Below are 22,607 nucleotides of genomic sequence, written 5' to 3'. Positions count from 1 at the left end.
AATTTTCTGTGGTTTCTGTATTTTAATAATTTTTTTATTGAATTTTTGTAGCTAAAAGAGCAAGCTTCTGATTCTATTTTGGTACTAGAGGCAGCCCTTAAATTAAACAAGGATCTTTATGTCCACACGATGCGAACACTAGATTTATTGGCAGTGGAGCCAGGCATGGTAAATGGAGAAACTGAGAGTTCTACCGCTGGACTGAAAATCAGAACCGAGGAGATGCAGTGCCAGGTATTTATATCTATTTAATCAGTGTGTGGCAAATTTTTGGAAAATCTTAAATGAGATCATTCTGGTATTTTTAATTTCTGCCTTTGTTTCTCTGATTTTGATTTAAGATGGTATTAAAACTTTGCATCATATTTATTTTTTAAAAGTTTATTTATTTGAGAGAGAGTGTGAGCACGTGCGCAAGTGGGGGAGGGTTAGGGGGAGGGGAGAGGCAGAGGGAAAAGCAAACTCCCCGCTGAGCAGGGAGCCCAATGCTGGGCTCCATCCCAGGACCTTGGGATCATGACCTGAGCCGAAGGCAGACACTTAGCCGACTGAGCCACTGAAGCACCCTTTTGCATCATATTTAATTTGTAGGTTTTTTAAGACTTCACTTAAATTTTTCTAAAAGAAATGGAAGGGAAATTTTGTTTGATTTATTGTCTCTGAAATCGTTTCCCAGTCGTGTTTAGGAAACAGTTTAAATATTGAGAATGCAGTGAGCATGTAACTGATTTTTACAATTCATTTGTATTATTAGATATTTAATTAGACCAAAAAAACCCCCCTGCAAAACAAATACTATGCTTTGAAAAATATAGGCTCCTAGAGAAAGTAACTAGTGTTTTAAGGCTCTTAAAGTTGTTTGCTTTCTAATCCCTTTGACGGCTTTTAGTTGATATTGTAAGAAATTATGTATTCATGTTGTCTTTCTCTGTTGGATTGTAAACTCTCTGAGGTGTCTCTTTTTTAATGTGTATTTCCCGTCTTCCTCACTTTTTAGCACAGAATCTTGAGTATAATAGAAATTTTAACACATTCAGAAACTGCCTAAAGAGAGCCACGAGGATAGTGCATTTTCTATTCCGTGTTCTTTTCTTTGCGTGAGTTGGCATGTCATCTTTTTTTTTTTTTTTTTAACAGTTTGGCAGTTTCTTTTTTAAAAATTAAAGTAAATTTTACCCCCAAAGTGGGGGTCGACCTCACAACCCTGAGATCAAGAGTCTCATGCCCTACCCACTGTGCCAGCCAGGCACCCTTGCATGATTTCTTTAATCATTGTTTTCCATTCTGAAATGGGCAGGAATAACCATGACAGAGTGTTGGGAGGTGCCTTTTCCGATTAGCTCGTTGCAGAATTGAAGGTAGTCAGTTTTTCAGTGCCTGATGAGATTGAGGTCACAGTTGGAATAGAAGTAGTGAGGATTGGCAACTGGTAACTTCTTTAAATTGTTAATGAAACTTGCATATACGAGAGCTCTGGTACTGTAGTATCTTATAATCACTGAGAGTCTGTTTGAAAAATATTGGTAATACTTCTGATTTTCACCATAGAATGGGTGATATAACATGAAAAACAAAACAACTCTTAACAAAACATCTCAGTGTGCTAGGTAAGCTATCATATATTCTCTTGATTACATAGCTGAGTCCTAATTCTGTGTCTTGAATGGCAAATTAGTAGCAATACTCACTTCCTGGCATGTTAATATTTATTTTTTTATTTTTTATTTTTTTTAAAGATTTTACTTATTTGACAGAGAGAGACACAGCAAGAGAGGGAACACAAGCAGGGGGAGTGGGAGAGGGAGAAGCACGCTTCCCGCTGAGCAGGCAGCCCGATGCGGGGCTTGATCCCAGGACTCTGGGACCATGGCCTTAGCCGAAGGCAGCCGCTTAACCGACTGAGCCTCCCAGGCACCCCTGGCATGTTAATATTTTTTTTTTTTTAAAGATTTTATTTATTTATTTGAGAGAATGAGAAAGAGGGAGCATGAGAGGGGGGAAGGTCAGAGGGAGAAACAGACTCCCCGCTGAGCAGGGAGCCTAATGCGGGACTCGATCCCAGGACTCCAGGATCATGACCTGAGCCGAAGGCAGTCGCTTAACCAACTGAGCCACCCAGGCGCCCTGGCATGTTAATATTTAAAGTGCATTCTTTGTATTACTAAAATTTACCTGACTCAAAAGGAAAATCTTTACATTCATTCCCCAGTAAATCTGAAAGTATTTACTGTCCTTCAGGGCAGCTTTATTAATCAGGCTTTTTTGTGTTTTTTTTGTTTTTTTTTTAAGATTTTATTTATTTGAGAGAGAGAATGAGAGAGAGAGCACATGAGAGGGGGGAGGGTCAGAGGGAGAAGCAGACTCCCTGCTGAGCAGGGAGACTGATGCGGGACTCGATCCAGGGACTCCAGGATCATGACCTGAGCCGAAGGCAGTCGCTTAACCAACTGAGCCACCCAGGCGCCCCAGGCTTTTTGTTTTTAACCTATTGACTACCTCTGAATTACAGAATTTAAACTTGTTTTATTTTTTTAATTGAGGGCTCAGACTCATGTCCCCGGGATCAGGAGTTGTATGCTGTACTGAGCCAGCCAGGTGCCTCTAGAATTTAAGCTTGTTTTTTTTTTTTGTTTTTTTTTTTTAAGATTTTATTTATTTGAGAGAGAGCACAAGCAAGGGGAGTGGCAGGCAGAGGGGGAGGGAGAAGCAGGCTCCCCGCTGAGCAGGGACCCTGACACAGGGCTTGATCCCAGGACCCTGGAATCATGACCAGAGCCGAAGGCAAGATGCTCAACCAACTAAGCCACCCAGGTGCCCCTAAACTTGTTTTAATGGGGGTGCCTGGCTGGCTCAGTTGGTGGAGCATGCGACTCCTGTGACTAAGTTGGAGCCCCACATTGTGTGTAGAGATTACTTAAAAATCTTAAAAAAAACCAAAAAACCCCAAACTTGTTTTGATGGCTAGTTAATATAGTAATACTTGAAAATACCATTTTGGTATCTTGTGCTCTGTCTTTGCCTGGAAAGGGGAATTACATGAAATTATAATATATGTGCATGTGTATATAAATATCTGTATATCCATTTCCTTTTTTTTTTTTTTTTAAACTTCTTTAGCACCCCTTTGCTCCAGGTGGGAGGAAGCACTCTAGGATGAAAATCAGCCAGACATTTAATGTGGACTAAATAATGGAAGGCAGTATCCTAGAGGCGGAGAATTCATCCTGCTTAGCTCAAGAAGACAGAATATATATATATATATGTATTGTATATATATTGCGTATCAGTAAAGAGTAGTTCTAATGAATATCACACTGTTACAGCTTAGGAGTTTGGAGGAGAAATAAGTACCCGTTGGCTAAGGTTGGTTTTGTGTAGATGGAAATAAAGGGTGTGGAATGAAGTTTATTTCTAGGATCTGATAGGAATGGGGAATTGAATAGGCTGGTGTGGTTGAAATGGAAGAGAATGAGAGATTTGGAGAGAGAAGTTAGTCCCGATTCTGAGACCCTTAAAAATCAGGCCAAGGGGGCGCCTGGGTGGCTCAGTCGTTAAGCGTCTGCCTTCTGCTCGGGTCATGATCCCGGGGTCCTGGGATCGAGCCCCGCATCGGGCTCCCTGCTCAGTGGGAGGCCTGCTTCTCCCTCTCCCACTCCCCTGCTTGTGTTCCCTCTCTCGCTGTGTCTCTCTCTGTCAAATAAATAAATAAAATCTTTAAAAAAAAAAAAAAAATCAGGCCAAGGAATTTGAACTTTCTCCTACTTGGGGGAATAACTTGAAGACTTTTTAAAGAAAGATCTGTTGGGGCACCAGTGTGGTTCAGTTGGTTGAGTGTCTGACTCATGGTTTCTGCTCGGGTCATGACCTCCAGGTTGTGGGGTTGATCCCCACATCACGCTCAGCGCAGAGTTTGCTTGAGATTCCCTCTCCCTCTTTCTCTCAAATCTTTAAAAAAAAAAAAAAAAATCTGTCAGCCATGTGTAGAATAAACTTGAGACAGGATATAAGGAGCTGTAGGGATCTGGCTTTGAGCCTGGGCTCTGCCAGTACTTGGTTATATGCTTTTAAGCAGACATTGTCACTTTCTGGGCCTTGTTCCTGTTCATAAAATGTTCAAGCTGAATTAAATAATATGAGTCTTTGAGTTCTGCATTTGGTGAATCTAGGCATCAGTTTAAGAAGGTTCTTGAAGAAATACACAAATTCCCTTAGTACTTTTTTAGTTGTCTTTTTCTATTCTTTTATAGTTCACATTTCTCGATATTTCACTCTGGCCAGTCATTTGCTCTCCCCCACTTTATTTTTTTTTATTTTTATTTTTTTTAAAGATTTTATTTATTTATTCATGAGAGACAGAGAGAGAGACAGAGGCAGAGGGAGAAGCAGGCTCCCCGCGGAGCAGGGAGCCTGATGCGGGACTCGATCCCAGGACCCTGGGATCATGACCTGAGCTGAAGGCAGACGCTTAACCGACTGAGCCACCCAGGCGTGCCCGCTCTCCCCCACTTTAAAAAGAAGTGGAGATTGGGGCGCCTGGGTGGAACAGTTGGTTAAGCGTCGGACTATGGTTTTGACTCAGGTCATTCTCTCCCTCTGCCCCTTCCCCCACTTGTGCACATGCTTGGTTCTCTCTCTCTCTCTGTCTCTAAAATAAAATTAAAAAAAAAAAAAATGAGATGGTAGAGAATCCATTACGATGGTGAGTGGCAGCAACGCTGACGGTAAGCTCTGGCTTCCAGGGGCAGCCCTAGCAAGAGTATAGCTCGCTGCTGTTCTCTGTGTAGAGCTGGTGGCCGCGGGTGATAAGAGCTTTGGAGTCTAGTGTTGAGATGGCTGCAGTGCTCCCTAGGTCAGTTTGGGCTCTCATCTTGGCTTCTTGCCTCCTTTGCCCCTTTGGTTTTCCAAGCCTGATTCTTTGGCCCAGAAATTCTAAAGGCCACCTGAAATCTTACCAGTTAAATCTGTTTTCTGCTTAAATCAGTCTGCTGGATTCTGTTGCTTGTGGCTAAGAACATTGTTTCATTGCTCACTGAAAGGTGTTTTTGTTTTTTTTTTTTTTCTTTAGATGTACCTGTTTTGCTGAGCTAAACATAATTTTGAGTTTTGTCAGCTCTTAAAAATGAAAAGTTACAGGGCGCCTGGGTGGCTCAGTCGTTAAGCGTCTGCCTTCGGCTCGGGTCATGGTCCCAGGATCCTGGGATCAAGCCCCGCGTCGGGCTCCCTGCTCCACGGGAAGCCTGCTTCTCCCTCTCCCACGCCCCCTGCTTATGTTCCTGCTCTCACTATCTCTCACTCACTCTCTCTCTCTGTCAAACAAATAAATAAAATCTTAAAAAAAGTTACTAAGCAGATTGGTATTCATCACCATTTTAGGTGTGTTATGATTTGGGTGCAGCATACTTCCAGCAAGGCTCTACAAATTCAGCTGTCTATGAAAATGCCAGAGAAAAGTTTTTTAGAACCAAAGAACTAATTGCAGAGGTAAGTACTGTGATAACAGGCACATAATATTCAGTCCTTAAAAAGTTACATATTTTTTGGCTTTACTTTTTCTGATGATGATAGAACAAGTGTTCGTTGTAGTACATTTGGTAAGTTTTAAAAAATACTGAAAACATTCTGAAAATCTGTAATACTACTGCTTAGAAATTACCCCTTTTGTAATTTTAACTTATTTTCTCCCTGTTTTCAATTCTTTGTTTTTATACAGATAAGCTTAGACTAACTATATTTACTATATTGTTACCATGCTTAAATCTTTGAATCGACGTTTAAATGTATTCTGCTGTATAGATGTACTGTGCTTTACTTCATTTCCCTAATATTTGGGCATTTATGTTTGCTGTTTTTATTTATTGTAAAGCTATGATATTTCTATCTCCCAAGCATAAGTTTTTTTTTTTTTTAAAGATTTTATTTACTTATTTGACAGAGAAATAGAGAATACAAGTAGGCAGAGAGGCAGGGAGAGGGAGAAACAGACTCTCCACTGAGCAGGGAGCCCGATGTGGGGCTCGATCCCAGGACCCTGGGATCATGACCTGAGCCGAAGGCAGCTGCTTAACCAACTGAGCCACCCAGGTGCCCCTCCAAGCATAAGTTTTTGTTTGGTTTTTAGATACTTTCAAGTTAAATTCCTACAAGTGGAATTATCATGTCAGTGGTTATTAATTTTGTAAAGGCTGTGAAACATAAAACCAAGTTGCTTTCCAGGTACATTTCTCTCAGGGTACTCTGATCTGCAGTGCAGTGTGTTTTTCTTTTTCCCCTCCAATTGCTAATTTGGTTGGGTGAAATAACAGTAACTTTAAAACATTTGCATTTCCTTAATTCTTAGTAAGGGTGAACTTTTTCATATGTTTATCACTTGCATTTTTATTTTTATGATTCCGGCAACTGGATTTTAAAGTATATAGGTTTTTATGTGCTTCGTGCCTAGAACAATTCCCATTTCAGTCTCTTCTCATCAGAGAAAGATGATAAATGTTCAAGAGATTTACTTTAAATCTATTCTAGACCTATTGGGAATTCCCATTTTACTTTGTCCAGGTGTCTCATCAGATTTGTTCTCCTCTTACGTATTTTTAAATACTTTTATTTAACAGTATTCGCTCTTTGTTAATGTCTTTTTTTTTTTTTTTTTTTTTTTTTAAGATTTTTTATTTTACAGAGAGAGCACAGGGAGAGGGAGAGAGAGGGAGAAGCAGACTCCCTGCGGAGCAGGGAGCCCGATGCGGGACTCGATCCCGGGACTCCAGGATCATGACCTGAGCCGAAGGCAGTCGCTTAACCGACTGAGCCACCCAGGCGTCCCTCTTTGTTAATGTCTTAATTGTCATTCCTACTTAGATTAATGATGATGTCTACCTTTTGTATGTTGGCCTGAAAACTCTAAACCAGGAGTCAGCAAACTTTTGTAAAAGGCCAAAGAGTAGATATTTTAGGTGTTGTGGGCTATATTCAGTTTAATATACTCATTTGTTGTGTTGTTTTGTTTTGTTTTGTTTTTTTCCTTTACAACCTTAAATGTGGTTCTTAGCTCAAGAGGTCTACAGAAATTGGCCACAGGCCAGATTTGGCCTGTGAACAATAGTTGGCTAACCCGTGCTCTAAACTTTTAACCTTTTTGGGGTTTTTTTTTGGTTCCTCCAGCCCTGAATTTTCCATTACGTTTTCTTGTACTGTTAAAATGCATTGCGTGGATACTAGACTGTTGTTTATGTCACATTGATGGATAATGATGTATACTTCTTACTTTACAGATAGGTTCATTATCTCTTCATTGTACCATAGATGAGAAGCGGTTAGCGGGCTATTGTCAAGCATGTGATGTTCTTGTCCCTTCTGATAGTACATCTCAACAATTGACTTCATATAGTCAAGTCCATATTTGTTTGAGATCTGACAACTATCAGGTAAGATGTATGATGGGGATGTAATAGTGTAGTTGAAAAGCTTTGGAAACCAGACAGAAGGGAGTTCAAATTCTGACATCACCATTTACCAGTTGTATGATTTGGGGCAAGTAAAACAGATTGGCCTTTAAAATGGTGGTAATAATTAACTGATTTCATAGGCTCCCTATGAGAACCAAGTGAGAAGTTATAGTTTATAAACTAAGTGCACTATACAGATGTTGACTCATTTTGATAATATCCTTTTTTGAAAGTATAGAATTTGCCCGTGTTAAGTAAATTCTTTAAGAAACTCTGTAAGCAGAACTTTTAATTTTTACAATTAAAGGTAGAGAATTGTTAGCTTTGTGGAGCCTTAAGTCTTGTGTCTGACTTAAAAGCATGGCCCTGTAGCCCAGCCTTGTTAGTCACTACAGATACGAAGACTGAAGAAGAAGTGAGCAGAGTGGTGGTGGTAGGTTTGGGTGGTCTGTTACAGAGCTTGCTTTACCAGCGAGTCTGGTCGTTACCTCAGTTTTACCCATGCAAAGGGCTTAAATTAGTCTCGAGATTTTTAGTGCCTACTTTGGGTATATATTTTTAGTTTTATAATGAAAATCACTGGGAATTAGCATTTGTACTTTTAAAATCTTTATCGGAAAGCCTTCATTCTAGAAAATGAATAGAGCCTTCATGTTAACTCAAAGTAAGAGTCATGAAATAACAAAGCTACAGCATATCTTTAGTTTTGTCTCTACAAATGGACTTTTAGCCGAGCTTTTTATTTTATTTATTTTTATTTTTAATTTTTTTTAAAAGATTTTATTTATTTGAGAGAGAGAATGAGAGAGCACGAATAGGGGAGAGAGGGAGAAGCAGGCTCCCCGCTGAGCAGGGAGCCCCATACGGGACGAGATCCCAGGACCCTGGGATCATGACCTGAGCTGAAGGCAGACACTTAACCCACTGAGCCACCCAGGCGCCCTTTAGCCAAGCTTTTATTTAATTTTAAATAGAATTTTTTTTTTAAGATTTTATTTATTTGAGAGCGAGAGAAGGAGAGACAGAGAGTACAAGCGGGGAGGGGAGGGAGAAGCAGATTCCCCACAGAGCAAGGAACCCGATGCGGGGCTTAATCCCAGGACCCTGCGATCATGACCTGAGCCGAAGGCAGACGCTTAACCGACGGAGCCACCCAGGTGCCCCAAATAGAATCCCCCCCACCCACACAGAAAATAGGAGAAGAGAAGGGATATTACTTCCTCCCCCACTTCTGCCCCCTTTTCAAATTCTGCTTTGCCTTAGGGAAGAAAACAAAACTTTCTTAAAGACAGATTAGATACAGATGAATTTATTTAATATCTTTTAGTTCTGTATCCCTAGTACAGACTTATGGAGGGTGGAGATCACTTATGGTAAGATAAAGAATCTTTTAAGAAGCTCTTTGGAGTGGTAAACCTATGTAAACAAGACCTTAGAAATATTACTCATGGATGGGCATATGTTAACTGAATATAAGGAAGAGCCAACATTTGTAAATCAGAAGGTATTGTAATGAGTAGCTAGGAAGAGGAAAATCGCAATTTTATTACAACACTGAGATTTATCACTTCAGTTATATATACAGGAGTATGTAGAAATCCTATTCAGCCTGTTTTTACAAATACGGTTCTCTTTATATAAAGTGTACAGTTTTTGTGCTGATCAGGTAGTTATTTGATGGCGCCTGGGTGGCTCAGTCAGGTAAGCATCCAATGCTTGATTTTTGGCTCAGGTCATGATCTTGGCTTGTGAGATCTGAGCTGCGTTCCAGCTCCGCACTGGGCGTGAGCATACTTGAGATTCTCTCTCCCTCTGCCCCCAATGAATGAATGAATGAATGAACAGCTGTAACAAATGTGTCTTCTCGCATGGGGGAAGAGGCTGTCTTTCTAGGTGTAGGCCCACCCTGTTCATGTTTTGCTATGGAGGTGAAACAGTGTTGCTCCGTGGTTGTGAAACCACTTTTGTCAGTACTTTTGTGGTGGCAGCAGATTAGTTTCAGATGTTTCGGCATTCCTCTTCCCTTTCTCCTTACGTTATCACTCCTTTTTCCTCCTCTTACATTGCTTGATAAAGAGCCAAGACAAAGTCTGTATGGAATGGTACAGGTTTTTTTGTAATTCACTAGCTTCTATATTTTAAACCATTTAAATTTATTATAATTGTTCCTTTGCATGCTTTTTCCAGTTGAGTTATTTTAACTGTTGTAGTATTTTTATTTTTATTTATTTATTTATTTTTAAAGATTTTTATTTATTTATTTGACAGAGAGAGACACAGTGAGAGAGGGAGCACAAGCAGGGGGAGAGGGAGAGGGAGAAGCAGACTCCCCGACGAGCAGGGAGCCTGATGTGGGGCTCGATCCCAGGACCCTGGGATTATGACCTGAGCCGAAGGCAGACGCTTAACGACTGAGCCACCCGGGCGCCCCTGTTTTAGTATTTTTAAAAGCTTGTTGTATGAAGCTGTTTAAAGTGGATGAGAAGCATTTTTACAACTTTTTTTTACGATTTTTAAAAATTTATTTGAGAAAGTGAGTGAGCACAGAGGGGGAAGCAGAATCCCCACCGAGCAGGGCTCGATCGCAGGACCCCGAGATCATGACCTGAGCCACCCAGGCACCCCACGTTTTTACAACTTCTAATAATATATCTGAATTGCTTCTTATTGATTGATTTCTTCCTTCACCTCTCATTTTGGTCCATGATCTTCAGTTTGAAAAGGCAGGGTTGGAGGGTGGGTGGCTATTTTTATCCTCAATCTAATTTTAAAGTTTTAGAAAAGATTTTCCTAGTAAGATATTTTCATGATTTTCTTCAATATATATTTTACATTATAGAAAGACTTTTTTTTTTCTTTTTGGAAAGACTTTTAAAGTAAAGAAACTTTGCCATGATTTTTGAACTGGATGCAATTTTATGTCTGTGTTCTAGGATGTAGTAAAGATTTTCATTGAAGATAACTTAACCTTCAGTTTACCTGTCCAGTTCCGGCAGTCAGTACTAAGGGAACTCTTCCAGAAAGCTCAACAGGGGTAAGTAAGTAAATTGAAGAACTACTTTCTTATTTTTGGATAAAAGAGCAAGTGCAATTTAGGTTTATCAAAAATATACCTCCAAATTACTTCTAAGTCTGTGACAATTTCACCTCTATTAGTAAATGGGAAATTAACACAGCCAGAGAAGCCACTTTAATGTTCATCTAATCCATTTTAAAAGCACTTGGGAAAAATTAGCAGAATTTGGTTGTTACCTAAGCTGTAACTAAATCATCCGTGACAGATGTGAAACTTTTCTGTTCTGCTCTATCCCCACCCTTGACATGTGCTTGAATAACTTAAAATCTTACCTCTCAAGGATAAATAACTCATTCTTGTGAATTTGGTTTTGTAATATATACCTTTTTTTTTTATTAAAAAGAATGTATTAGTGGGTCTACTTTTGTATTCTACAGAAATGAAGCTCTAGATGAAATCTGTTTTAAAGTCTGTGCCTGTAACACAGTCCGTGATATATTGGAAGGTAGAGCGATTAGTGTTCAATTTAACCAGCTATTTCTTAGACCTAATAAAGAGAAAATAGACTTTCTTCTTGAGGTAAGACATTTTTTCCCTTTTTGATTTATAATTTTGCTGTAAACTTACCAGTGACCTCTTAGTTGCCAAATCCAGTGCCCTCTTTTCTCTCTTCATCTGACTTGCCAGTGTTGGATACGCCTGACCTCTCTCCGACCTTTTCTTCTCTTAGAGCTCTTTGCTGTTTCTCCATTACTGGTTTTTCTTGGTCTTTCAATCGACATCTCTTTTTTCTCTCCCTTTAGTGTTTCTGTTTACAGTAGTTTTGTTTTTGGCTCAGTAATCTTCCCATATCATTTTTTAATTCTTATTTAAAGCTTCAGTCACCTGTTGACTAAACATTGCCAAGTCCTAACTCTAACCTCTTCTGTGAGCTCCAGAATCTGTGTTTGTGTTGGATCTTTCTACCTCTTTAACTGTCTTAATGTAACAGACATTGAGAAAAATACATAAAGCACAATTAATACCACTTAGTTCCAAAAATACAACATTGCCAACACTCTAGAAGTCCTTTTTATGCCCTTTACCAAACCCTCTCCATCTCCCCTTGAGGAAACACTGTCCTGCCTTTTGTGATAATCTTTAAAGAATATTCTTTAATTTGCCTGTTTTGAACTTTATAGAAATGAAATCATACAAAATGTATTTTTTATTTTCCTTCACTAAACATGTTTATTGGATTTTTTCCAAGTTGTATGCATTTATAGTTGATTTTTCATTGCTGTAAGATGTTAACCCCTTAATGGATATATGAGTTGCAGCTTTTCTACCTTTTCATTTTGTTGATGGCTTTCTTTGCTATGCAGAAGCAGATGTAGTCACATTTGTCTGTTTTTTGTTTTGCTTTTGTTGCCCTTGCCTTTGGAGTCAGCTCCAAAAAAAAAAAACCATCATTAAGACTGAGGTCAAGGAGCTTATTACCTATGTTTTCCTCTAGTTTTATGGTTTCAGGTCTTATATTCAAGTTTTTGGCCATTTTTAGTTAATTTTTGTAAATGGTATACAGTAGTGGTCCAATTTCATTCTTTTGCATGTTGCTGTCCAGTTTTCCCAACCCCATTTGTTGAAGAGATTGTCTTTTTCCCCATTGGATATTCTTTTCTGCTTTGTCAAAGATTAATTGACCATATAATTGTGGGTTAATGTCTAGGCTTTCTGTTCTGTTCCATTAATATGTGTCTGTGTTTGTACCAGTACCATACTGTTTTGATTACTATAGCTTGTAATAGAAGTTGAAATCTGGAATTGTGATGCCTCCAGCTTTTCTTTTTTGAGACTGCTTTGGCTATTCAGGGTTTTTTGTGGTTCCATACAGATTTTAGGATTGATTGTTCTAGTTGTGTGAAAAATGCTGTTGGTATTTTGATAGGAATTACATTAAATGTGTGGATTGCTTTGGGTAGTGTAGACATTTTATTTATTTTATTTTTTTAAAGATTTTATTTATTTGACAGTGAGAGAGCACGAGCAGGGGGAACAGCAGAGGGAGAGGGAGAAGGAGGCTCCCTGCTGAGCAGAGTGCCTGAGACACGGAGCTGCATCCCTGGACCCTGGGATCATGACCTGAGCCAAAGGCAGACGCTTAACCAGCTGAGCCACCCAGGCGCCCCGTATTTTTAAATTTTTAAAAAACTTTAATTCCAGTTAACATACAGTGTTATATTCGTTTCAAGTATACTACTGTATAGTGATTCAACAATTCCATGTATTATTCAGTGCTCATCAAGATAAATGTAGTCTTGGGACGCCTGGGTGGCTCAGTTGGTCAAGCAACTGCCTTCGGCTCCGGTCATGATCCTGGAGTCCCGGGATCGAGTGCCGCATCGAGTGCAGGGAGCAGGCTCCCTCCTCCTCCCTCTGACCCTCATGCTCTCTATCTCATTCTCTCTCTCAAATAAATAAATAAAATCTTAAAAAAAAAAAAAAAAAGATAAATGTACTCTTAATCTCCTTCACCGTTTTCATCCATCCCCCACCCCCCTCCCCTCTGGCAGTCCTCTAGATATTCTCTGTAGGTAAGAGTCTGTTTTGATTTTTCTCTCTTTTTTTCTTTTGTTCATCTGTTTTAAGTTCCACATATGAGTGAAATCATATGGTATTTATCTTTCTCTGACTTATTTCATTTAGCAGTATACTCTCATTCCATCCATGTTGTTGCAAATGGCAAGATTTCATTCTTTTTTATGGCTGAGCAGTATTCTATCGTATATATGCCACATCTTATTTATCCATTTATCTGTCGGTGGACATTTGGGCTGCTTCCATAGTTTGGCTATTGTAAACAATGCTGAAGTAAACATGGGGGTGCATATATCCTTTCGAATTAGTGTTTTTGTATTCTCTGGGTAAATACCCAGTAGTGCAGTTACTGGATTAAATGGTAGTTCTGTTTTTAAGTTTTTGAGGAATCTCCACCCTGTCTTCTGTGGTGGCTGCAAAAACCTTAATTTTTAAGAGTTAAACTACCTTGGCTTGTTTGTAGTAAACTCAGCCAGGTCATGGCTTTTTTTTTTTAATTGAGATGTAATTGACATATAACATATTAGTTTTAGGTATATGTTATCTTTTTAAAATACATATTGCAGGATTTAGTTTGTAATATTTTAAGGTCTTTTACATTCGTGTATGAGATTGATACATCTATTTTTTTTTTTCATGTCCTACCTTTGATTTTGGTACCAAGGTCATTCTTACCTCATAAATAAATTGGGGTATCTTTTTTCCTTGCCTGGAAAAGTTCCCATAAAAATGAACTCATTGCTTCTTTAAGTGTTTGGTAAAATTTACCAATGAAATATTTGGGCCTGGAGGTTTTTTTGTGTAAGGGAAGATTCTGGCATTGCTTCAGTTTCATCAGTGGGTATAGAGGTAGTCTATTTTTCCTGATTATTTTTAAGAGTTTTTTTTTTTTTTTTTAAGATTTTATTTATTTATTGGACAGAGAGAGGGACAGTGAGAGAGGGAACACATGCAGGGGGAGTGGGAGAGGGAGAAGCAGGTTTTCCGCAGAGTGGGGAGCCTGATGCGGGGCTCGATCTCAGGATCCTGGGATCATGACCTGAGCCAAAGACAGACGCTTAATGACTGAGCCACCCAGGCGCCCCTTAAGAGGTTATTTTCTAAGAATTTATCCACTTCATCTAAATTTTTTTTTTAAGTAGGCTCCATGCCCTGTGTTGAGCCCGATGCAGGGCTTGAACTCACAACCCTGAGATCAAGGGTCAGATGCTTAACCAACTGAGCCACCCAGATGACCCCCCTTCACCTACATTTTTAAGTTTATTAAGTTTTTAAAATGTTTGTAACATTGGGGCGCCTCAGTGGCTCAGTTGGTTAAACGTCTGGGGAGTCTGCTTCTCCCACTACCCCTGTCCTCAACATGCACCCCACCCCTCCACTTGGGCTCTCTGTCAAATAAAATCTTTAAAAAAGAAAATGTTTACAGCAGTTATAGAGATGCCCCCTATTTCATGTTTTAATTGTTTTAAGAATTGAGCTTAATTAACACATTTGTTATATTGCTTATCAGAAGTTAACACCTATTCCCTAAGTTTCATGACACATGTACAGAGTATCACTGTGTATGAATAAGCTATCATGAAATTATATTCAGGTATTACTTCTTATAAGATCATTAGTATTTATAGTGTGGAGCAAAATTATTATGATGCAAGCATTTTGCACATCAAGATGTTCAAGTGTGCTATATGCTGATAATCTATTCATCTGAGCATAGAACTTTTACAGTACTGTTTCTGAGCATGGTACTTGAAAAATTACCTTTTTTTTTTTTTTTTTTTTTTTTTTTAGAGAGGGAGGGAGAGAGGTGGCAGAGAATCATAAGCAGGCTCCACACCCAGCGTGGAGCCTGATGTGGGGCTCAGTCTACAATCCTGAGATCATGACCTGAACCTAAATCAAGTGTTGGATGCTTAACTGACTGTGCCACCCAGGTGCTCCTTTTTTCCCTCCCTTTTAATAACAGCTTTATTGAGGTATATCACATATCGTACTATTCACCCATTTAAAGCGTACAATCCAGTGTTTTTTTTTTAAAGTATGTTCATAGATTTGTACAACTGCTACCTCAGTCAGTGTTAGAATTTTTCATCCTCCCTCTTCTACCCCACAGCAAAACTTCTTATCCATTAGTAGTCATCCCTCATTTTCCCTCAGTCCTTTTAACCGCAGGTAACTACTAATCTAATTTTGTCTCTGGATTTGCCTATTCTGGGCATTTATATAAAGGAATTTGGTTCCCCCCCCCCTTTTTTAAGTTTTTATTACTCATCTTAGAATACAAGTGTGAGCGGGGGAGGGGCAGAGGGAGACACAAAATCCCAAGCAGACTCCACGCCAAGTGTGAAGCCCAACACAAGGCACTATCCCAGGACCCCGAGATCATGACCTGAGTCAAAACCAAGAGTCATACACCCAACCAACTGAGCCAACCAGGCACCCCTTTGTGGTCCTTTTTTTTTTTTTTTTTTCCTTTTAAATTGACTTTAGTAAATGTTTTCAGAGTTCATCCATATTGTAGCATGTATCAGTGCTCCATTATTTTTTGTGGCTAAATAATACTTCATTGAATGGATACATTATTCATTGTTCATTTTGTATGTCTATCAGTTGATGGACTTTAGGGTTATTTCAGTTCATGGCTATTATGAGTAGTGCTGCTATGAACATTATATATTTTTTGTTAACATATTAGGGAATATTTGACAATTTCCAGAGGTTAGGGACTTTTATACTGATGGCTTTATTTTGGTTTCTTGTAAGTAATATATGGGAGAAGTCTTAATCTGATGAATAAACTCAGAATATTATGAGACTGTTATTTGTAGATAACTAACATTTCCACAGCTAGTTTTTGTTCTTTAATTTTGGTTTATTTTTAAAACCTTGGTTACATTCTTAATCGTTGGTTCTATATACTTTAGCTGTTACTGATCAATTCAGCTATCTCAGATGAATCTTCTTTCACTTTTCTGACTGGAGCTACTGTAGAGTTTATCACCTCATAGAATTGGTTAACGTACTTTATACATTCTGGGAAACTCTATACCATGCTAGGTAGGTTATTCTTTATTTCATGTAAATACCTGCAGTTGTTGAAATGATCACATTCCAATCCCTCTCCCCATAATGATTCTTATTCATAGTCTCCTCTTTTAAATTACTTAGACAAATCTGTGATTGATATGTGCCTGAAGGAGAATTTGGTTGTTTTTAAATGTAAACTTTTCAAACTGTAGGGTATGTTTTTTAAAGTGCCAATATTCAAATAAAAATTACTCAAATTCCTAGGTATGTTCAAGATCAATAAATTTAGAAAAAGCTTCAGATTCTTTGAAGGGAAACATGGCTGCTTTTCTAAAGTAAGTGCCTTTTTTTCCCCCTTAACTTTCAAGTTAGTCCTGTGAGAAAAATAACTTTCATTACTTTTTGTATTTATCCTGCATGTCTTATAACCAGGCAGTCATTTGAGAGCCGTTTACGTTCAGATTTGTGTAGTGACACAAAATTCAGGATTGGTATTACTCTTTTTGTATATTTTGATATTGACTTCACAATTTTAAATAAGGACCAAAAAATTTTTTAAATCTATTTCAAATATTATTATATAGTTTATGAAGTGGTAGTTTGTTAAATGGTTTATTAATAAAGATTGGTTAACATGATTGTTTTTCCCAAACTAAATTATAAACTTTTTTTGTTTTACAATATTTTTACTGATCTAGGAATGTGTGTCTGGGGTTGGAAGATCTGCAGTATGTTTTCATGATTTCTTCACATGAGCTTTTCATTACATTGTTGAAAGATGAAGAACGAAAGCTACTTGTTGATCAGATGAGGAAGAGATCCCCTAGAGTAAATCTGTGCATTAAACCTGTAACTTCATTTTATGATATCCCAGGTTAGCTCTCTAGTCTGCTAGCGAAAATGTTAGCACATTTTGCCCTTCTATTATATTGCCCCTCAGTGTATTTGAGGATGTCCTCTCACTTGTTTTAATTTATACTTATGTCAGTAATTAATTAGAAATTTACCAGTCTTTTGTAGTCCTATTTCTGTCTAAGCATTAAGTTCCGAACTCTGCTGAGTCTGTGTTTAATGGAGATTGAGGCCTAGTTACATACAAGATTCTAGCTGGGGAAATAGACAAAGGTGATGCTGTCTTGGAGGTAAAAATGAGAGCTGGGAGGGGAGTGGTAAAGTGTCCTGAGACTCATAAAAAAATACAGGCTCTCGTGCATTTCAGCCTACAGTGCTATGTGACACTGTCTGCTGGCTAAGCATTCCTCTTTGGCGACATGGCTATTTTTGCCTTATTTATTTGATGATTTTTTTCTGTTTTTGCTTTTATTTTGTGAATATAAGTAGAAGATGTAGTGGTTTTCATTAATAAGAAACATAAGCTTTAGAGCTTAATATAGGTGAGACAGAATCATTTGGTTTAACAAAACAAAATTGTAGCTGCTTTGAACCTCACTAGGAAAAATGCCATTAAGACCTAAATTGTTGGGAATGGATTAATGAAGACTATCTGAAAGTCTAGTTGTAATTAGAGATTTTAATGATCTTGGTTTTCTGGGAAGGCAGTGCCTCCACCTTCTCTTCCTCTGCCTTTAAAAAAAAAAACCCACATTTTTAGTATTTATTAAAACAAAAATATATTTACACATGCCTTTATTAACACATTGTTTGAAAGTAGGAGACTGTCTACATAAATTTTTTCCATATATTCCACCTAGTTCTTTCTGTGAACCAGTTACTGATTTTTATCTTTGTTTGTATTTTCATTGTATTTATTTATTAAATGCAGACTTAATACAAACTGTTAGGTTTTCTGTAGGCAGATAAAATTAATATGTAATTTATGTTGAATGAGTTCTGAAGATGAGAGCTGTTTCTCACAGATATAATACTTAACATACATATACAATTTCTCTCAACAAATTATCATTCTCATATTTGTAGGATTAAGGATTTCTTTGAATTAAGTCATTATTGAAATGGAAATCTCTTCTTTCTTAGCTTCAGCAAGTGTCAACATTGGTCAGTTGGAGCATCAGCTGATATTGTCAGTGGATCCCTGGAGGATTCGACAGATTTTAATTGAATTACATGGTATGACTTCAGAGCGCCAGTTCTGGACTGTGTCTAACAAGGTTAGAAACCCTTTGTCAAGGACAGATAAGAAAATTACACTTATTTTCTGATATAATTTATTTATTTTAAAAAAGATTTTGTTTGAGGGAGCACGCACACACAAGTGGGGGAGAGGCTCCGTAACCTCTTAAGAATAAGTTTATGTCCTATTTATTGTCATAGCATCTCCATATACTTTAAATAAAGCTGTAAGTATATGTATAAGGAATATTCTTTATGCAGTCTGTAGCTGCTCTTTGCTATGTGCTTATAGAGTATTTTTGTTTTTATCAATACCCTCTTGAAGTCTAAAGCCTGAAGGTTGGAACTGATTTGTTAAAACTTTTTAGGACATTTTTGGCTTTATATGTTCATTTAAAAATACCCAGCTAATGGATTTACCTGCTTCTAAGGTTATCTATTCAAAAGCTTTCCTGCATGCAAAGTGCACATGAAAATAACTTTTAGAACATTTCAGTGGAATGTAGCTGAAGATACAAGAGAGATAGCACATAGATACGGGAGAAATTACAGTTGTATGGCAGTACGCCTAATTCAGTGCATACTTCTCTGCTGAAAATGTAGTAAAAAGGCAGCCAGAACTTTATGTATAGTTTATGGGATTTGAACATGTAAGTGCAGTGGAATGAAAAATTTCTCTGAACATTAGTGTTGGGCTTCATTAATGTTGATGTTATTATTAGTGCTCATTTTTATAGATGAAGAAGTATAGCATAGTAAAGAGAGGGAGTTCTGACTGCCTGAGTTTGAATCCCAGCCTCTATACTTACTAGTTATGTAATCAGTCTTGGGCAAGTTATTTGACATTTGTGTGTTCGCTTTTCTTACCTGTAAAATGAGGATGATGGTACCTACTTCATTGTATTTTGTTGAGGATCACATAAATTAATACATATACTCCTCGGGCTTTTTTCCCTTTTTTTCTATAGATTATTCTTTAGAAAGTTCCAATCCATTTAATTTATTACTGGCTTATAGTGAATATGTTCATTTTTATTAGCATTTCATTATGGCTGTCATTTTCCTTTCTCTACGAAAGCGACCTTTCCAGGACTTCTTTAAATGTGATTGAAGATTATTGAAAGATTCTTCCCTAGATTTGGCTTTCTGTATATGTGTGTGTGTGTTTATATATTTTTTATTTCTTCTAGTGGGAAGTACCTTCTGTGTATAGTGGGGTTATCCTGGGAATTAAAGACAGTTTAACAAGAGATTTGGTTTACATTCTTATGGCCAAAGGTTTACACTGCAGTACTGTTAAGGTGAGTAAAAGTGTACATCAACTACTGGTTAAGAACATGATTTATATTCAGGGTCTGACCTAAAAAAACAAAGAAACAAAAATGCTTTATTAATTTTATCATAAAACCCAGGAATCAGAATTTCCCATATTTTCTTTTTTTTTGATAATTCACATTATTATTTTTTTTTTTAATTTATTTATTTGAGAGAGAGAATGAGATAGAGAGAGCATGAGAGGGGGGAGGGTCAGAGAGAGGCAGACTCCCTGCTGAGCAGGGAGCCCGACGTGGGACTCGATCCTGGGACTCCAGGATCATGACCTGAGCCGAAGGCAGTCGCTTAACCAACTGAGCCACCCAGGCGCCCCCCATATTTTCTTGATCTTAAAATATAGTTCTAGGCCTAAAAAGTTTTTTTTTCCCCCTAAAAGTATATTTTAAAAGGTGTTCTAGTTCTTTTTCCTTCACCCTCATAACTGTACCAAAGTGGTCTTGGATATATGGATACAGCTCCATTCCTTTAAAAAAAAAAAAATAGAGACCATGAAAAATTATTGTGTCTTTTAGGATTCAGTTAGTAAAATTGTGTTCCAAATCCCTTAAAAATACTTTTTTTTTTTTTTTAAAGATTTTATTTATTTATTTGAGAGAGAGATAGAGAGAGAGAGAACAAGTAGGCAGAGAGGCACGCAGAGGGAGAGGGAGAAGCAGGCTTCCTGCAGAGCAGGGAGCCCGATGCAGGGCTCGATCCCAGGACCCCAGGATCATGACCTGAGCCGAAGGCAGCCGCTTAACCAACTGAGACACCCAGGCGCCCCCCCCCCCTTAAAAATACTTTTGTAGTTTGTTTTACATAAGGAGTTTGTAATCTGTTTGGGAAGTCAAGACATAAGTGCAATGTTAAATGATTAATAGATGGTATAATTGCACAAGTATTAGTACAGAAAATTCTAGAGGCAGGTTAAAGATGGCATTTCCAAATTTAGTTCAGGCAGAAATCCTGAGCTAAACCTCGAGACTTGAGTAAGTTAGCGAGGTATAAAAGATGGCATCATTTGGAAAAGCTCAGAGATAAGAAATAGGATGGTGTACATGGGGCCTGGAAGCAGTAAGCTGATGTTAGAGTGCCACTTGGTATGTGAGCGGAGGCCGTGATGAGGCAGGAGGGGGAAGTTGGATGCAGCCTGTACAGAGGCTCTGTGAGCTTTGTTAAGGTGGTCGGGTTTTCTAGACCAGCAGTTTTCTAGCTAGAAGTCCAACATGTAGACCTTATAATTTTAAGGGAAGCAGTTCCTAGCTTTTCTTCTTTTACCTAAAATCGATCTGCCTGAAAATACTGTTAGAGTTCACGTGTCTTATTTCTCTGTTCACATTCCTTTCTCTTTTCACAATTGTGCTTTTCCAGCTTACTTTAAAAAGGTGGGGGAGGAGCCCCACTTGAGTTTTATGGTAACTTTTGAAACCAAGTGCTGTCAAATCCTCCAGTTTTATTGTACTTAAAATGATTTTGGCTATCCTAGGTCCTTTGCTTTTTAAATTTTATTTATTATTTTTTAAAAAGATTAAACTGTACGCCCAATGTGGGGCTTGAATTTTCTACTCTAAGATCAAGAGTTGCATCCTGTATTGACTGGGCCAGCCAGGTGCTACCTCCCTCTCCTTTGCTTTTTATTTATTTACTTATTTTTAAGATTATTAAGTAATCTCTATACCCAGTGTGGGGCTCACACGACCCTGAGATCAAGAGTCACATGCTCTACTGACTGAGCTAGCCAGGCGCTTCTCCCCTTTGCTTTGCTATTTATTTAGTTTTTTTTTTTTTTAAAGATTTTATTTATTTATTTGAGACAGAGAGAATGAGAGAGACAGAGAGCACATGAGAGGGGGGAGGGTCAGAGGGAGAAGCAGGCTCCCTGCCGAGCAGGAAGCCGGATGCGGGACTCAACCCCGGGACTCCAGGATCATGTCCTGAGCCGAAGGCAGTCGCTTAACCAACTGAGCCACCCAGGCGCCCTATTTAGTATTTTTAAAAGATTTTATTTATTTGACAGAGAGGTAGTGAGAGCAGGATCACAAGCAGCGGGGAGTGGGAGAGGGAGAGGCAGGCTTCCCGCTGAGCAGGGAGCTCAATGTGGGGCTCGAGCCCAGGACCCTGGATCATGACCTGAGCTGAAGGCCGAGCCAGCAGGCACCCCTCCCCTTTGCTTTTTAATATAAATTTTAGAATCAGCTTTTCAGTGTTTACTTAAAAAAAAAGGGGTGGGGGGAAGAAAGAAAATCTTGCTGAGATTTTGATTCAGATTGCAATGAATCTATAAATCAATTTGGGGACAGTTGGAATTGATGGTAATATTATGTCTTTTAATCCATGAACTTAGTGTATGTCTTCATTTACTTAGGTCTCCATTTATGTATGTCTTTATCTCAACAAGTTCTGTAGTTCTCAGCATAAACATCTTGCATGTATTTTGTTAGATTTATTTCTAAATGCATGTATGTTTTAAAACAAAAAATAGGGTAATTCATTATTCAAAAAGTTCATATTTACACTTTACTTTAGCATCTCCTTAAACTCTTCCCCCCCCCCAAAAATTTCTAAGCTTAAATACTTTCTGATATAAATTTTTATGTAAAACTGTTTTTAGTGAGCAAAGAACCTTCTGTAGATAATGCTGTAAACCAGAGGTCCTCAGAGTGGGATTGCGACTCCAGCAGCATTGGCCACATTTGGGAACTTGTTAGAAATGCAAAATGTTGGGGCGCCTGGGTGGCTCAGTCGTTAAGCGTCTGCCTTCGGCTCACGTCATGGTCCCAGGGTCCTGGGATTGAGCCCCGCATCGGGCTCCCCGCTCCGCGAGAAGCCTGCTTCTCCCTCTCCCACTCCCCCTGCTTGTGTTCCCTCTCTCGCTGTATCTCTCTCTGTCAAATAAATAAAATCTTTAAAAAAAAAAAAAAAAAAAAGAAATGCAAAATGTTGGGTCCCAGCCTAGACCTACGGAGTCAGAAACTGGGGAATCAGAAACAGCCCCAGCAGTCTGTTTTAATAAGCTCGCTAGGTAATTGTGATGCATGCTCAACACTTCCAATGGAAATAACATACAAACCACATATGTAATTTATGATTTTCTAGTAGCACATTTTTAGAAACACCAAAAGTACATAAGTGATTTTATTTTATTT

At 38.3% G+C, this 22,607-nt stretch overlaps 1 protein-coding gene across 4 annotated transcripts in view; it reads left to right on the top strand.

The window, feature by feature from the left end:
• The window catches only part of INTS8 (integrator complex subunit 8), a 56,839-nt gene that overhangs the window by 6,908 nt on the left and 27,324 nt on the right, over nucleotides 1–22,607 (top strand). For 3 of the 4 annotated variants that reach the window (XM_064588101.1, XM_064588100.1, XM_064588102.1), the window contains exons 6-14: nucleotides 52–234; nucleotides 5,374–5,481; nucleotides 7,263–7,415; nucleotides 10,370–10,470; nucleotides 10,866–11,031; nucleotides 16,321–16,391; nucleotides 16,755–16,930; nucleotides 18,052–18,185; nucleotides 19,338–19,448. In XM_064588101.1, the coding sequence (XP_064444171.1) occupies nucleotides 52–234; nucleotides 5,374–5,481; nucleotides 7,263–7,415; nucleotides 10,370–10,470; nucleotides 10,866–11,031; nucleotides 16,321–16,391; nucleotides 16,755–16,930; nucleotides 18,052–18,185; nucleotides 19,338–19,448 (1,203 nt within the window). The remainder of the gene's footprint in view (nucleotides 1–51; nucleotides 235–5,373; nucleotides 5,482–7,262; nucleotides 7,416–10,369; nucleotides 10,471–10,865; nucleotides 11,032–16,320; nucleotides 16,392–16,754; nucleotides 16,931–18,051; nucleotides 18,186–19,337; nucleotides 19,449–22,607) is intronic. The other variant, XM_045896217.2, reaches the window with a different exon arrangement.

This window comes from Mirounga angustirostris, unplaced genomic scaffold, assembly GCF_029215605.1.
Source record: "Mirounga angustirostris isolate CCGP_5_RB_7025 unplaced genomic scaffold, mMirAng1.0.hap1 SCAF_4, whole genome shotgun sequence".
In the NCBI taxonomy this organism is placed as follows: domain Eukaryota; kingdom Metazoa; phylum Chordata; class Mammalia; order Carnivora; family Phocidae; genus Mirounga; species Mirounga angustirostris.
This window is presented reverse-complemented; position numbering and strand designations above follow the sequence as displayed.